An 18,377-nucleotide genomic window follows, 5' to 3' on the forward strand; every position below is an offset into this window, starting at 1 on the left:
CCCCTGATCATGTGACCCCTGACTCCTCCCCTCCTGTGACCTCATCACAGGTCCTGTGCGCACAGAGCAGCTGTAGAAATCTCCGGCCTCGGGGGTCTCACCAGACTTCGCTCTTTTCTTGCAGGGGCCGCAGTGGATTTCATCCTGGATCCATAGAGCTGAATAGAGGAGCGATGTTCCTTCACTCTGATGGGAATTGATGGTGACGTTTGTCCAATGTCCACGTTACCGAGTAAATCTCCCCAGGACTGCAGCCGGTAAAGACCCCGATATCCACAGGTGTCCCCTCTATTTGGGGGAAAGGGATAGAAAAGCCTCTTATCCCGAGGGGAAACCCTGTACATGGAGACATCGGCCTCAGATCTCTCCTGTCCTGTTCTTCCAGAAAAGCCTCAAACTTCTGTGTGTGACTCAGAGCTGAGATCTAACGTGATAGAAGATTCCAGTGCGGGGAAGACGGGAAACCTTCATATAGACGGCCGGTGGGGATGGAGGCAGTGACCGACTCTGGTCAAATCTGTCTCTAGAGCCGCAGTAGAAGATGAAGATGTCGTCCTCACCATGAAGGAGTTATTTCTCATGTCGCGTGTAATGAATATCTCCTGCAGTATTGCTAATGCCGATTCCAGTGTCGGTAATGAGACGAGAATTAGCGTTATGGAAGATGAGTCTATGAGGAACGTGTTCAGCTGCCGACTCCGAGGAGGAAACTGCTTGTTGTCTGTGGCCTAAATATATAGGTTTTATTAGTAGATGTCAGGGAAGAAAACTAAACCCTGTAAGATAATAAATCTCCTCCTATGTTTCCCTTATTATCTCCAGTAATTGTATTATTACACAGGATTCTTATGATGTTACATCGGATCATCTTCTCATTCAGGTCTCTACAATATCGGATCCTCTCAGTGAAGATCTTCTACAGAAGAGAATTTTCCTGATTTACCCATCAAGGACGGATATGGACAGAGACAAGATGGCGGAGAGGATGTTACACCTCACCCTAGAGATCCTCTTCCATCTCACTGGAGAGGTGAGAGATTCTGATGTCGTCACATTACATCATTCTTATCTATGGGAATAACAGATGGACAGAACTGGAGAGGTGAGGACTCTGGAAATGTCTGTAGTGAGATTTATTAATGTGTCTCTCCATAACCAGGATTACACAGTGGTGAAGAAGACCTCTAGTGACCGCTGTCAGGACCCTGTGTCTGAGGAATGTGGAAGACCCCTGAGCCCAATCACGGGGCCTCCACCTCACCCCCTGATCCATGAGGACATCAATGACCAGAAGATCCTAGAACTCACCTACAAGATGATTGAGCTGCTGACTGGAGAGGTGACACTGCTGGGAATGCTGGGACATTATACAGTAACACTATGAAGGGATCGGGGGATGACGGTATCATTGTATGTGTCAGGTTCATATAAGGTGTCAGGATGTCGCTGTCTATTTCTCCATGGAGGAGTGGGAGTATTTAGAAGGACACAGAGATCTGTACAGGAACGTCATAATGGAGGTTCCCCAGCCCCTCACATCTCCAGGTAATAGACAGGACTAAATACACACGGCCTATAATTATCTGTATGTAGAGAATGAATTCAGTCCCTGTATGTGTTTCCTCCAGATCTATCCAGTAAGACGACAACACCAGAGAGATGTCCCCGTCCTCTTCTTCCACAGGACTGTAACCAAGAAGATCCCAGTGCTCTTCAGGATCATCAGGTAGATGGAGAGAAGGTGTCAGGAGATCTCCCCTATGATGTGTAGACGGCTGTGAAGGTCTTGTGCTCAGTCTTGTTTTATCCACCAGTATTATATGTTTTATACTTGTGTAATGAGAACGGTGGAGATGGCAGGATTAGAGCTGATCATAGATGGGACTTCTCCATCTGTCTGTGACTTTTACAATATTTGTTTCAGGGTGAAGATCTGACCCATATTAATACTACAGAGACATATGTGAGGGGTGATGAGCGGTGTAAAGAGGAGATTCCCACATATGACTACCCAGGTGAGTAGTAACCACTGAATGCAGAGAAGTCACAGAATCCTCTCAGTCACCGGCTGTGGCTGCTTTATCGGTGGTGTAGTCCGGCCGTATTACCATGATCACCATTTTCCCTCTAGACCACAACATTCTCCTCCACCCAAAACTGTTCAAATGACTTTGGGCATTGAAAGCCCTTTTCTATAGAACTTACAACCAATTACATTGTTTTCGATCCTAAGGAATTCAGATTACTGCACAATCTCTCCTGAAATGGGGAGCAATATTATTTTCTCTAATCTTCTGGTCAGGATTCATAGTAGCTCCAATGGTCCACCATAAATGAGGGCAACTCTGGTTTACTGTTGTCTAATCTGTATTTGTAGTTTTCAGTTAATGAGATTCTCGTGCTCTGGGGCGGGGCTGTGGGTGGGGCTGTGGGCGGGGCTTTATGTGGTGCTCTGATTACATATTCATTTGTATTGGCTTATGACAGGTCGCTGACCCCTCACTGACCTGCCCCCCATTATTACATGATGCATATAGAGTTGAGCGACTTTTGGTTTTTTAGGGTCGCGTTTCGTTTCGTGAAACCCGACTTTTCCAAAAGTCGGGTCGAGCAAGATCGTCCGATTATAGGGAAAAGTCGGGGTCTTCCCGAAGCAAGAAACCCAATGTAAGTCAATGGGGAATAAAAGTCGGCAGTGAGAGGAGGACAGGAAACACACCTACAGTGCCCATTTGAATGCCAAAAGCATCAATTCTTCTTACTTAAGCTTGTCAACCTTAATTAACTTCATAATACAAGTTACGCACTGAAAAATGGGGGTTATTTGGCTAAAGTTGTGGGGGGGGAGGGCTGGCTGCAGGTTTTCATGTGCCCTGGGCGAAAGAGCGCCCCTTTAACACATACCACAACTCATCATGCTCCGATACGGCAGAGAAATAGCGGTATAGTACAATGAAAAATACTTCACTTTTTACATCTCATGACGAGGCCCATCTATTTCTCCATACAGAATCATTGGTCCCATATAATGTTTGAAACAGTATATGATGAGCTCCACATAATGCTACAGTATATGTTGGTCCCCATGGATGAAGCTCCACTGTCTTATGGGCCCAAATAATGCTCCAAACATAATGGGCCCCATTTCTAATGCTCTAGTGTATAATGGGCCCTGTAAATGCTGCTCCAGTGTCTGATGTCCACCTTTGGAATGTTCCAGTGTATGGTGGGCCCCATCTATCATTCTCCAGAGTAACGTGCTCCCCAAAAATTGCTGTCCCAACATTGAAAACAATCAAATAAGTCTCCTCGCTAGGGAATCCCTGTACTAGTCTGGACTCCTCATCGTCCCCATCTTCCATCTCACTGCACAGTATTTCAACCTTGCAAGTGCTGTGATCCTGAGCAAGCAGGGGGGGCCCACTCGTTGGTGACGGCACTGGCACAGGGCCCCTGATAGTACGGTGGTGTGTCTGATGGCGGGTGGGCCGAACCTGCACTTTCATCTGCAGCTTCCTCTTTGTCACCGTGTAAGATGGAACTGTATATGGGAAGGGTAACCTGAGTTCATCAGGGTCAGATTCAGGCCGTGTAGCGTGCGAGGGGAATGTAGTGGTCTGGGTCAATGTACCAGCAGATTCATCGAGCAGTGGCTGGGCATCAGTGCACTTGTGTCGCCCCCAGGAGTACGGTCGCCACAGTGGCATTACCTTCCTCCTAGGGAGTGTGATGTCATGCTTGGGAGCAACGAAGGATCTCTCTAGCAGGTTAACTGATTGGGCGGCGTTATTACCACCAGTCATGACCCTCCAAACAGCGTTCATGAAGGCAAAGTGTTTGTTTTACGTGGGCAGTATAGTTGCAAAGCTGAACCTTAAAGGAATGTCCAGAAGGGCACCACCAGGAGTAGAGCCTACGGTTAAATTCGACTCCACCTGGGAAACCTCAACCATGCCAGCTACAGAACAGATGCACACATTGCAAGCTTAATTCCGTTAACGAACGAGACTCCGTCATGCCCCGCGGTCCGAGTCCGGCTTACTAGAGGGACACGTGAGGCTCTGGAACATGAGATTGGCCAATAACTGGTGTGTCATGCCCTTACATGTCCATGGCTGCATGTGCGCTACACTGAAAAGGCCAGCGTTTGTCGCTTACAGGTGCAGATAACCCGCTGAACAACGTTAGTGATGGGGATCACTGATTACAATTATTACCCGCGAACAATGATTTCCCAGTAAGTGCAGGTCAACTGCAGTTCCGGAATTAGGCCTAACCGTCATTCCTGAAAACATGAAAAACTTACGTGTGCAAACCACAGGTGCTGTAGCTTGCTTAACAGCTCGCCAGCCATTCTCACACCCAGTATGGATTACACGTGATTGCACAAAGGTTAGAAAGGGTACCGTATCCCCAGATAACATGTATGGATAGCATACACATTCAAAATATATGTCTCAGGAGGCAGGCTCAGACGGTGTTAGGCCCAGTATGGATTGCACGTGATTGCACAAAGGTTAGAAAGGGTACCGTATCCCCGGATAACATGTATGGATAGCGTACACATTCAAAATATATGTCTCAGGAGGCAGGCTCAGACGGTGTTAGGCCCAGTATGGATTGCACGTGATTGCACAAAGGTTAGAAAGGGTACCGTATCCCCGGATAACATGTATGGATAGCGTACACATTCAAAATATATGTCTCAGGAGGCAGGCTCAGACGGTGTTAGGCCCAGTATGGATTGCACGTGATTGCACAAAGGTTAGAAAGGGTACCGTATCCCCGGATAACATGTATGGATAGCGTACACATTCAAAATATATGTCTCAGGAGGCAGGCTCAGACGGTGTTAGGCCCAGTATGGATTGCACGTGATTGCACAAAGGTTAGAAAGGGTACCGTATCCCCGGATAACATGTATGGATAGCGTACACATTCAAAATATATGTCTCAGGAGGCAGGCTCAGACGGTGTTAGGCCCAGTATGGATTGCACGTGATTGCACAAAGGTTAGAAAGGGTACCGTATCCCGGATAACATGTATGGATAGCGTACACATTCAAAATATATGTCTCAGGAGGCAGGCTCAGACGGTGTTAGGCCCTGTATGGATTGCACGTGATTGCACAAAGGTTAGAAAGGGTACCGTATCCCCGGATAACATGTATGGATAGCATACACATTCAAAATATATGTCTCAGGAGGCAGGCTCAGACGGTGTTAGGCCCAGTATGGATTGCACGTGATTGCATAAAGGTTAGAAAGGGTACCGTATCCCCGGATAACATGTATGGATAGCGTACACATTCAAAATATATGTCTCAGGAGGCAGGCTCAGACGGTGTCAGGCCCAGTATGGATTTGACGGGATTGCACAAAGGTTAGAAAGGGTACCGTATCCCCGGATAACATGTATGGATAGCGTACACATTCAAAATATATGTCTCAGGAGGCAGGCTCAGACGGTGTCAGGCACGGTATGGATTTGACGGCCCAGATTACACAGCGGAGGAGCAGGGAGAGGTAAAGATTGCAAATGCTGGGGCCCTGCCCAAGCAAGGGGGGCCCACTCGTGGGCGTCGGTACTGGCACTGGGCCCCTCATAGTACAGCGGTGTGTCTGACGGCGGGTGTGCACCACCACCGTCAGAGACACTTGATTGCACTATGAGGGACCCTGTGCCAGTGCCCGCGCCCAAGAGTCAGCCTACCCACCTGTCCAGGGCAACGGCACTCGCACGGTGTCGTGCGCTAGGTGGTGACCCCGGCCATGGGGGGGAGGTAGCACAGTTAGGGAGTTTTAGAAAGTGGCATATGTTGATGTTGGACATTCAGCTGATGCAAAAGGCGAAATAGGTCAAGTCCCAGGAAGAGGTGGACCAAAGCAAGCCATTTTTCTGTCACCCTATGTGTCATCAGGGGAAGGTGGGACAAAATCCTTGGAAACCCATGCATGGTTAATTTTAATGAAGGTTAGATCATCCACATTTTGGGTTGACAGACGGGTCCTTTTTTCTGTCAGGATTGATCCAGCTGCACTGAAGACTCTTTCCGATAGCACACTTGCAGCTGGGCAAGCGAGCTCCTGTAAGGCATATTGTGCCAATTCAGGCCAGGTGTCCAGTTTAGCGGCCCAATAGTCAAAGGGGAATGACCTGTGTGGGAGAACATCGATATGGGAGGAAAAGTAGTTTGTAACCATGGTTGACAACTGCTGTCTCCTGTCACTTTCCATCGATGCAGTATTACCAGTTGTGTGAGCGGTATTTGAAAAATCAGTCCACAACATTGTCATGAAACCCCTGTCTCCAACGCCACTTCTGCTGTGTGCACCACGAACACCTCTGCCAAGCTGCCCCCGGCCCGTACGGCTCGTGTGAGAACCATCACCGCTGCTGTGTGCTGGGAATGCCTCAAGCAACCGATTTACCAGAGTTGCTTGTTTATTAGCCAATATTAGGTCAAGGTTCTCCTGTGGCATGATGTTTTGTAATTTGCCTTTATAGCGTGGATCCAGGATGCTGGCCAACCTGTAGTCGTCATCGTTCATCATTTTGGCAATGCGGGGGTCCCTTTTTAGGATCCGCAAGGCATAATCTGACATGTGGGCCAATGTTCCCGGTGTCAATGATGCACTGCGAGTGCTGGTTGGAAGAGCACTTTCTGGCAAATCCACATCCCTCCAGTCACGCACAAACCCTGTACCAGACCTTGCCACGCCAACATTTTCACTTGCCCCACGAGATGCATCCTCCTCCCCTAAGTAATCATCCCCATCATCATCCTCCTCCTCTTCTTCCTCCACCTCGTCCAGGAGAGGTCCCTGAGCAGACAATGGCTAAATGTCATCAAGGATTCCCTCCTCCTCTTCCTCCTCATCAACATTGGCTGCAGACGCCTGCTCCTTAAGGTGCGTCAAAGTTTGCATGAGCAGACGCATAAGTGGGATGCTCATGCTTAGGATGGCGTCGTCTGCGCTTACCAGCCGTGTGCATTCCTCAAAACACTGAAGGACTTTACAGAGGTCTTTCAGCTTCGACCACTGCACACCTGTCAACTCCATGTCTGCTCTCAAAGTGCCTGGCCGTGTATCCTCCCACAAATGCATTATGGCCTGCCTCTGCTCGCACAGCCGCTCCACCATGTGCAGGGTGGAGTTCCACCTTATTGCAATGTCGATAATGAGGTGGTGGTTGGGAAGGTGGAGCAATCGCTGCAGCTTCTGCATACGAACGGAGTGTACAGGCGACCGGCGGATGTGTGCGCACAGTCTTCGCACCTTCTGGAGCAGGGCTGTTAACTCCGGATAATTTTTGAGGAAGCACTGCACCACCAGATTCAAGGTGTGAGCCAAGCAAGGTATGTGGCTGAGTTTTGAAAGGGCTATGGCTGCCACAAAATTACGGCCGTTATCACTAACTACCTTGCCTGCCTCAAGATGTACACTGCCCAGCCATGACTCAGTTTGTCGCTTCAAGTACTCGGCCAGCACCTCGGCGGTATGTCTGTCGCCCAAACACATCATCTGCAACACAGCCTGCTGACGCTTTCCACTAGCTGCTCGATAGGGGGACACATCGTGTGCAACAGTGGCAGCTGCAGATGGAGTGCTCGTATGACTGCGCTCTGTGGACGAGCTTTCGCTTCTGGAGGAGGAGGGTGGAACGCCTACAGCCAACTGTTTCCTATACCGTGGGCTAGGCAGCACTGTCCCACCACCGCTGTCCCCTGTGGACCCTGCATCCACCACATTAACCCAGTGCGCAGTGATGGACACGTAACAGCCCTGGCCATGCCGACTGGACCATGCATCAGTTGTGAGGTGCACCTTTCCGCTCACTGACTGCTTGAGTGCATGGACAATGCGGTCTTTCACATGATGGTGGAGGGCTGGGATGGCTTTGCGAGAGAAGAAGTGGCGACTGGGTAGGTCATAGCGTGGTACTGCATAGGCCATGAGTTCGCGGAAAGCTGTGCTTTCCACCAACCGAAAGGGCATCATCTCAAACGAGATTAGTTTGGCAATGTGGGCGTTCAAACCCAGTGTACGCGGATGAGAGACTGAGTACTTTCTTGACCTACTCATAGTGTCTGGGAGGGTGAGCTGGACTTGAGAGCTGCATATGGTGGAAGTAGCGGTGGACAGGGCGGACTGAGAGAGGGTTGATGATGGTGATGGAGTTGGTGTTCTTTCTGATGGCCTAGAATCAGTCTTTCGTTGATATAACAGTGGGATTCCCTGACTGCTGTGGCCTTACAACGACACCTCAACATTTGCTGCTGTGCTAACCGGTGGGCTTACAGTGGGGGAAACAATGTAGCGTTGATGACTACCTTCGTTGTGATCAGTTGCACATGTGGCACTTGAGGTTTGGTGTTGTGTCCACGCTTGCAAGTGCATGCTGGTTAAATGTCTAAGCATGCAACTGGTATTCAAATTTTTCAGATTTTTCCCTCGGCTAAAGGTCTTGGCGCACTTCTTACAGATAACCTTGGCCTGATCATGAGGATTTTGTTCAAAAAAGTGCCACACTGCACTCTTCCTACTTTGGCAGACATTTTGTGGCCTAGCACGCTGTGATCTTTTGACCCTCTGGACAAGCTGTCCAGCAACTCTTTTGATGTTTGGAACCTGTCTTTGGAGTGCTCCGGGCCTGCCAGATAACAGCTGTTGCGATGTCGATGTCTGCTGTGGATGCTCCTCATCTGAGCTATTGGAAGCAGCACCCTCTTCCCCCAATGGATGCCAATCTGGGTCAACAACTGGGTCATCCATCACCTCCTCTGTGTCACCGTGTATGCTGGTATAGTGTGCGGGAAGGGGCACCTGAGTCTCATCAGGGTCAGAATCTGGCTCTGTACACTGCGAGGACAATGTAGTGCTCTGAGTGAATGTACCAGCAGAATCATCCATCAGCGGCTGTGCATCAGTGCACTCCATGTCAGATTCATCTTGGCCTGGGTAATTCACCATTTCACTTGATAATCCAGGCATGGTATGTGAAAACAGCTCCATGGAGTAATCAGTAGTATGGCCTGCATCATCCTTCAATCTTGGTTGGGGTGAAGGACACAAGGAAAGGTGTGGTTCATGAACATGAGCCTCCAATGACGACTCAGTGCTTTTACTTTTTACAACTGAAGAAGAGGAGGCGATAGAGCTGGAGGCTGAGTCAGCAATGTAAGACAAAACTTTTTCCTGATGCTCTGGCTTTAAAAGCGGTTTGCCAACTCCTAGAAAACTAAGCGTTCGAGGCCTTATGTAGCCAGACAATGACGCAGGCTCAACACCTCCTGCATTCGGTCCTATTTTGCTCTTGCCACTACCATCAGATCCACCACCAACACCATCATTACCAGCTGCCAACCCCCGCCCAATTCCACGGCCTCTTCCACCAGCCTTCCTCATTTTTGGTAGAAATGTAGACAAAATCCAACAAACTATATAGTATGTAAAACAAGGTATAAGGTGTCTATAGGACAGGGGAGATTTTGAATTTCTGCACACACTTTTGGACACTGGACACTTTTGGATTGTGTGAGGCCCAATGAATATCTGAGCGCTATGTGACAGGCTCGATGGCATAGCTGTGACCTAAGTGACTAGAGGATAAGTGAGATTTTGAATCTCTGCACACACTTTTGGACACTGGACACTTTTGGATTGTGTGAGGCCCAATGAATATCTGAGCGCTATGTGACAGGCTCGATGGCACAGCTGTGACCTAAGTGACTAGAGGATAAGTGAGATTTTGAATCTCTGCAAAAACTTTTGGACACTGGACACTTTTGGATTGTGTGAGGCCCAATGAATATCTGAGCGCTATGTGACAGGCTCGATGGCACAGCTGTGACCTAAGTGACTAGAGGATAAGTGAGATTTTGAATCTCTGCACACACTTTTGGACACTGGACACTTTTGGATTGTGTGAGGCCCACTGATATCTGAGCGCTATGTGACAGGCTCGATGGCACAGCTGTGACCTAAGTGACTAGAGGATAAGGGAGATTGGATTGCTTTTAAAAAAGCAGTTTGTGGAGCAGTGGGTAAACAGCAATGCCAGCCTGTCAGGAAGCCTTAAAAGGCAGCCCAACAACCAAAACCACTGATACACCACAATATAGCCTCCCCTTGCACTGCACACACAGTGACTGGTGTGTTGTGCAGGCCAAATTGCTATCGGCAGCAGAAGCAGTTTTTTTTTCTTCTCAGCAGGACAAAAAAAAAAAATTGGGATTGCTTTTAAAAAAGCAGTTTGAGGCCCAATGAATATCTGAGTGCTATGTGACAGGCTCGATGGCACAGCTGTGACCAAAGTGACTAGAGGATAAGGGAGATTGGATTGCTTTTAAAAAAGCAGTTTGCGGAGCAGTGGGTAAACAGCAATGCCAGCCTGTCAGGAAGCCTTAGAAGGCAGCCTAACAACCATCACCACTGATACACCACTATATAGCCTCCCCTTGCACTGCACACACAGTGACTGGTGTGTTGTGCAGGCCAAATCGCTAGCAGCAGAAGCAGTTTTTTGGTCTTCTTCCCTGCCTAACGCTCTCCCTACAGAATCAGCAGCAACCTTTCCCTATACTGAGATCGGCAGAAGTAAGATGGCGGTCGGCGTGCACGCCCTTTTATACCCCCTGTGACACCCACCAAAGCAAGCCAATCACTTGCATGCCCTTCTGAAAGATGGTGGTGACCCGTGCCTATGTCATCACGTTGCCCACAGTGTCCGTGGATCCTGATTGGCTGAAAAAGAGCGCAAAACAAACTTTTGAAACGCGACTTTGGCGCGTAAGTCGCCGACCTCGTGGCCGACCTCATCCTAGGGTCGGGTTTCGTTTCATGAAACCCGACTTTGCTAAAAGTCGGCGACTTTTGAATTTTTTCGACCCGTTTCGCTCAACTCTAGATGCATATAATAGCATTGATGTTATTGGTGATAATGCCTATAATATTGTGGCTATTGTGAGGCTTAGAAAGAAATTACATCCAGCACAATGTCACCGGCGATGGCGGCGCCTGCGCAGTAGCATCTATATCAACTATATCAAATTTTTTTGTTAGGAAGTTATAAGGGTTAAAAGTTAAACAGCGATTTCTCATTTTTACAACAAAATTTACAAAACCATTTTTTTAGGGACCACCTCACATTTGAAATGAGTTTGGGGGGTCAATATGACAGAAAATACCCAAAAGTGACACCATTCTAAAAACTGCACCCCTCATGCTACTCAAAACTACATTCAAGAAGTTACTTAACCCTTCAGGTGCTTCACTGAAATGAATGGAATGTGGAAGGAAAAAATAAACATTTACTTTAATTTTCTTTCACAAAAATTTTCCTTTAGACCTATTTTTTTTTTAGTTTCGCCAGGGTAACAGGAGAAAATGGACTATACATTTTGTTGTGCAATTTCTCCTGAGCATGCCGATACCCCATATGTGAGGGAAATCTACTGTTTGGGTGCACGGCAGGGCTCGGAAGGGAAGGCGCTCCATTTGATTTTTTGAATGTAAAATATACTGTAATAATTAGTGGTTGCCATGTCTCGTTTGGAGAGCCCCTGATATGCCTAAACAGTGGAAACCACCAATAAGTGACACCATTTTAGAAACTAGACCTCTTAGGGAACTTATCCAGATGTGTATTGAGCACCTTCAACCCACAGGTGCTTCACAGAAGTTTATAACATGGCGCCATGCAAATAAAAAAAAAATACGATTTTTCACAAATCTTTTTAGCTCCATATTTTGCATTTTCATAAGGGTAACGGGAGAAATTGCTCCATACAATTTGTTGTGCAATTTCTCCTGAGCTCGCCGATACCCCACATGTGGGAGAATACTACTGTTTCGGCGCATGGCAGGGCTTGGAAGGGAAGGAGCGCTGTATTGGAGAGCAGATTTTGCTGGAAGTGTTTGTGGGTGACATGTCACATTGTCAGAGCCCCTGAGGTGCCAGAACAGCAAAATCCCCCAAAAGTGACTGCATTTTACAAAATACTACCCTGAATGAATTCTTCTAGTGGTGCAGTGAGCATACTGACCCCACAGCTGTTCCATAGAAAATTATACCATTGGGCAGTGAAGAAGAAATAATTACTGTATTTTTTGGACTATAAGACGCACCCCAAATTTTCAAAAGGAAAATAGGGGAGAAAAATGTGCAAAATGGGGGTCCATCTTACATCCGAATTCAGCTTACCGGGGGGTGGAATCAGCACAGGTGCAAGAGTGGTCACAGACGTTGTTCGGTGGTCCAGGCTGGTGCGGTGGCTTCCGGAAGCTCCCATTCCAGGCTGGTGTGGCAGCGGTGCTCTGTGCTTGGGTGGAAGTGCTCTGCGTTGGGTCGGCAGCGCTCCACCTGTGGCGGCGGCAGCGCTCTGTGCTGGGGCAGCGGCACCCTGTGCTGCGTGGGGGGCTTTGCCGCCATTTTGTCAAAGCCTTAAGCCCCTGCAGCTCCATTGCTGTGATGCGATGGCCTCCGGGAGAATGGCAGGTGGGGGCGGCACATGCTCAGATTTAGATCTCGGCAACGAGATCTCGGGGCGAGATCTGAATCTGAGCATGCGCCGTTCCCAGCGGCCATTTTTCTGGAGACCACCGCATCGTAGCAATGAAACTGCAGGGGTCTCTGGACTTTGACAAAATTCCAGTGGAGCTCTCCACGCAGCACAGAGCGCCGCCGCCACAGCATTTGTAAGTAAATTCCTACTATAAGACGCATCCCTATTTCCCCACTAAATTTTTTGGCAAAAAGTGCGTCTTATAGTCTGAAAAATATGGTACATTTTTATCACTAAAATGTTGTTTTAACCCCAGATATTACATTGGAAATTAGGTAGATAGGTAAATGGTCACTACACCCAGAGATGAATTCACAGAGGGGGGGTCATTTCTAATTCCCAGAGGGGTGTCATTTCTAAAATGGGGTCACTTCAGGGGGGATTCTGCTGTTGTGGCACTTTGGAGAGCCGCTAAGTGCTAGAACAACAGAATCCCCCCCTGAAGTGACCCCATTTTGGAAATGACACCCCTCTGGGAATTCATCTATGAATATAGTGAACATTTTCTCTACATGGATGATTTCCAGAAACTCGTAGTGGAAGTTTTAGAGCAAAAATTGAAAAAATGTCATTGTAGTGCCCAATATATTGTGCCCAGCTTGTGTCTCTGGAGACCTCCCCCCACCTACCACCGGAAATTGTTAAGTCAGCTCTACTCAAATGTGTCTGTCACTAAATAAACCAAATGCTTGAATGTCAAAACAGTTCAAAGACGGGGTTCTGTGTGGAAGATTGTAAAGCCATCATGGAGGCATAAGGCTGGCAATGATGGGCATTGTGGGTAATAATAGCAGGTATCATGCCTCATTCCTCTCTAGGAACATACACGACATCTTCTCTGGGGTTCTTTCTTGTTTCAGTTACTGGGATGAGTGCAATAAAATGTCGCTCAGTGAGTCTTCTGACGTCTTCAGATTATAAAGGATTGGCGGGGACAAAATTCTCAAAAACAAGATTTTCAGTGACCTTTTCCTGATAATCAAGGAAAGTATCTGCATTTCCGGCTTTTTTGTATAACACAAAAGAATTATATGTGGCCACCTGAAACAAATACATGACTAACTTTTTATACCAGATATATGATTTTCTTGATACCTGGTATGGCTGTAGAACCTGATCTGCAAGGTCCACACCCCATATATTTGTTGTAGTCAATGACAGACCCAGGTTTTGGAGTAGTGGATCCCTGTTGGTCTGCAGTGGCCCTTGTGTAATCTGTGTGGATCGAGCTCAGGATAAAAATATCTTTATCCTTATACTTAAGGGCAAGCAGCTCTCCATTGTGTAAAGCCCCTGACTGCCCCTTTTGGAACTTTTTGCTGACCAATGATTGTGGAAACACCTGACGGTTTTTGCGAATAGTCCCACAAGCCCCTATGTTATGTTCAACCAGACTTTTAAATAGGGGTATGCTGGTGTAGAAGTTGTCAACATACAGATTGTAGCCTTTTTGTAAAAATGGCGTTATCAGCTCCCAAATGATTTTTCCCTATGTCCCCAGATAAGTAGGGCCTCCTGGTGGGTTTAGTTGGCTATCTTTCTCCTCATAAATGCGAAAAGCTGATGTGTATCCGGTTGGACTCTCGCACATTTTATAGAGCCTTATTCCAAAAATTGCCCTCTTAGAAGGAATAAATTGCTTGAGGTGCAGTCTTCCTTTTCCTTTTCTGTGATGATGGGTCTGATTTTGAATAGTCTGTCATGTTCAGGGACATTTCTGGGCAGGCATTGACTATTGTCGTTAAAATGACAAAATCTCATGAGCATTTCATAATGGGTCCTACGAAGAACAGCAGAAAACATAGGGGTGGCTTGAACAGGGCAGTTGGACCAATAGGACCGAATGGTTATTTTTTTTAACAAGTTCCATATTGAATGTAAGTCCTAAAAATGTTTTCCTTTCTAGGACATTAGTTGGTTCCATAAATTTGACCTAGCATAATAGGATGGTGGATTCTGGCTGATGAATTGGGACACATATAAATTTGTAGGACAATATGCTCTTGCAAGCTATCTGTCAGAAACAAATTAAAAAAATAATCGTTCCAAAATTTTCCACCTCCACATTTATACCAGGAATGGCATTAAAATTAGGGATGAATGGAGTAGCCGAATCCGAAGCCTCCCATCTGGGAAATGCTACATCAAGAGGCAAAGCCCCTTGGACATTGGTGTGCGCCAATTCACGAGCACTAGGGACAGCGCTAGTACTGGGCATTGTTCCCTGAGTTGGAGACATTTCTCCAGAAGCGCTATTTGTCCTTCTTGTTGTACTGGTCCTTGTGTGTGAGGATGGACCAGAATCACTGCTCATTTCTGAGCTATCACTGTCGCTGCTACTAAAACCCTCAAAATCCACATCGCCATCTGACACTGAACTTTCTTCACTGTCAGAACATAAAAGTGCATAAGCCTCCTCTGCACTATAATACTGACGGGCCATTTTATTCGTTTATAGTTTTTTTTCTCCGGAAATAGAAAACTCTCACGTAACATGACTGACGTGACCAAATTATTGGGGAGACAATTGAGAAAAGCCTAATTCTTTAGCCTACCCCTAACTGTAGAATAAACTCTAACTTTAGCCTAACAGTAACCCTAACTTTAGCCTAACAGTAACCCTAACTTTAGCCTAACAGTAACCCTAACTTTTGCCTAACAGTAACCCTAACTTTAGCCTAACAGTAACCCTAACTTTTGCCTATCAGTAACCCCAACTTTTGCCTAACAGTAACCCAACTTTTGCCTAACAGTAACCCAACTTTTGCCTAACAGTAACCCAACTTTTGCCTAACAGTAACCTTAACTTTCGCCTGACAGGAACCCTTTAGCCCCCGTCTCACATAGCGAGATCGATTTTGTGACGCATCAGCGATCTCGCCTGCGTTCTCGCTACTTGTGACACATAGTGGCGATTGGGCCCCTGCTGCGGTGTTGCTGATCATGCTCGAATGTCCTGGGCCATTTTTTGATCGCTGGTGTCCCGCGGGCCAGCATGCATCGCTGTGTTTGACAGGGACAATGAGGAATGACCTCAGTACTACAGGTCTGAGAGACCGGATCCCAACGACTGTCGTATCATTCTATATCGCTGCTGCGTCGCTGTGAGATCTGACTTTGACATCTCACCAGCGACCATGTAGCGATGCACCAGCGATCCCTATTAGGTCATATCATTGTCGGGATCGCTGGTGCATCGCCAAGCGTGACAGTACTCTTACTTTAGCCCCAACACTAACCCTAACTATAGCATTAACTCTAACCTGCCTTGACTAAGGGTGCTGAGACTCTAGAAATGCGTTGAGAATGCAAGCATCTGTATTTTCTATGCAGGCATTTTAACTTCCTCTTTGTAACGTCTGATGTGAATAAAGAAATCTGTTTTCACAACATCGTGGAGCTGGAGAACTTCTTCCAATTATTTTTGCCTATGTAACATTGATTGGTTTCTTTATATTTGATATTTGGGAGGCAGAATGAACAAACAGTTGAACACCACACACTACTGGCTCATCCAACAAGGTTTTCTATTAGACTGTGAACTGTCATTGTCTTGGTAAATAATTAAAGTTTTTTACATAGTTTGCCATTTTTATGGACAGTTTAAGTAGAAATGTTCAAAAATATAAAACTCAAGGATATTTTATTAAAAAAATTGTTTTTTTATCCTAGAAGATGACTGTACCAAGCGATCAGAGGGACAGCTGACATCTTCAATTTTTAAATCTAATGATCTTGAGATCCTACAAGATACAACTGAAGTGAATGCTATTACTCCAGATATATCATCACCTATTCACAGTAAAGATCTGTCATCTGATCCTATGAAACAGGTCCCATCTTCTGATTCTTTACCGATTACTAAGGAAATTCAAAGTCACAAAAGAGACATTAAAAAACAAACTGCTCCTAAAGCAAAGAAGCCATTTTCATGTTCAGAATGTGGGAAATGTTTTAACACGAAATCACAATTGGTTAATCACCATAGGACTCACACAGGGGAGAAGCCTTTTTCCTGTTCAGAATGTGGGAAATGTTTTAGCCGGAAAGAGCATCTTATTAATCACCAGAGAACTCACACAGGGGAGAAGCCGTTTTCCTGTTCAGAATGTGGGAAATGTTTTAAACAGAAAGAGCATCTTATTAATCACCAGAGAACTCACACAGGGGAGAAGCTTTTTTCATGTTCAGAATGTGGGAAATGTTTTACTCAGAAACCAAATCTTGTTACACATCAGAGAATTCACACAGCAGAGAAGCCATATTCATGTTCAGAATGTGGGAAATATTTTAAATGGAAAGTAAGTCTTGATCGCCATCAGAGAACTCACACAGGGGAGAAGCCTTTTTCCTGTTCAGAATGTGGGAAATGTTTTACTCATAATTCAAATCTTGTTAGACATCAGAGAATTCACACAGCAGAGAAGCCATATTCATGTTCAGAATGTGGGAAATGTTTTAAATGGAAAGTAAGTCTTGATCGCCATCAGAGAACTCACACAGGGGAGAAGCCTTTTTCATTTTCTTAATGTGGGAAATGTTTTACTCAGAAACCAAATCTCATTACACATCAAAGAATTCACACAGCAGAGAAGCCATATTCATGTTCAGAATGTGAGAAATATTTTAAATGGAAAGTAAGTCTTGATAGCCATCAGAGAACTCACACAGGGGAGAAGCCTTTTTCCTGTTCAGAATGTGGGAAATGTTTTAGCCGGAAAGAGCATCTTATTAATCACCAGAGAACTCACACAGGGGAGAAACCTTTTTCCTGCTCAGAATGTAGGAAATGTTTTAACCAGAAAGAGCATCTTATTAATCACCAGAGAACTCACACAGGAGAGAAGCTTTTTTCATGTTCAGAATGTGGGAAATGTTTTACTCAGAAACCAAATCTTGTTACACATCAGAGAATTCACACAGCAGAGAAGCCATATTCATGTTCAGAATGTCGGAAATATTTTAAATGGAAAGTAAGTCTTGAAAGCCATCAGAGAACTCACACAGGGGAGAAGCCTTTTTCCTGTTCAGAATGTGGGAAATGTTTTACTCATAATTCAAATCTTGTTAGACATCAGAGAATTCACACAGCAGAGAAGCCATATTCATGTTCAGAATGTGGGAAATGTTTTAAATGGAAAGTAAGTCTTGATCGCCATCAGAGAACTCACACAGGGGAGAAGCCTTTTTCATTTTCTTAATGTGGGAAATGTTTTACTTGGAAATCAACTGTTAATAAACATCAGAGATGTCACATAGGGGAGAAGCCTTTTTTATGTTCAGAATGTTGGAAACGTTTTAACCAAAATTAGATCTTCTTAAAGGGGTTGTCTCTTGTCATTCCTCATGTTTGCTGACAAAAGGATAAAACTAAACTTTATTAACTCAAAATGTAAAACTATACCCATAAATTTACCCCCTGAAGGTTAGTCAGAAGATGACTAATAGAAAAAACATGTACCCCACGTTTCAGTAGATAGGGTGATAGGGTATACACACTCACTCTCCAAGCCTCTCATTTCTGTGAGTTTTGTCATCCTCACCAAAGGCGACTCATCAGCAGACTACATTTAATATTTATCTATATTCAAGCCAGACTAGATGGAAAAAAACTAAAATCATGTATCATGTTATCCGAAACAGTCAGAAAACTAGCCCCATATTGGCAGATCCCAGACCTCAGACTATATACTGTGTAAGTTTATAACCCACTCCAGTGTCAGGAATAGATATTATGTGAAAATACAGTATTATTCTTGTGTTTTTCTCCTATAGGGACTGCCCTAGTTTGGTAATGTAACTGCTGAT

The 18,377-nt window shown here is 45.8% G+C and overlaps 1 protein-coding gene across 1 annotated transcript; it reads left to right on the forward strand.

Moving 5' to 3' along the window:
• Positions 1–953: 953 nt before the first annotated feature.
• Positions 954–18,147, forward strand: LOC141063277 (gastrula zinc finger protein XlCGF66.1-like). Its single transcript, XM_073557340.1, has 6 exons — positions 954–1,030; positions 1,160–1,339; positions 1,422–1,545; positions 1,629–1,726; positions 1,925–2,015; positions 16,242–18,147. The coding sequence occupies exons 1-6, from the start codon at positions 959–961 to the stop codon at positions 17,096–17,098; spliced, it is 1,422 nt and encodes a 473-aa protein (XP_073413441.1). The 5' UTR covers positions 954–958; the 3' UTR covers positions 17,099–18,147.
• Positions 18,148–18,377: the final 230 nt, after the last annotated feature.

Source organism: Dendrobates tinctorius, unplaced genomic scaffold (assembly GCF_039654945.1).
Source record: "Dendrobates tinctorius isolate UK_male_01 unplaced genomic scaffold, ASM3965494v1 ptg000249l, whole genome shotgun sequence".
In the NCBI taxonomy this organism is placed as follows: Eukaryota; Metazoa; Chordata; class Amphibia; order Anura; family Dendrobatidae; genus Dendrobates; species Dendrobates tinctorius.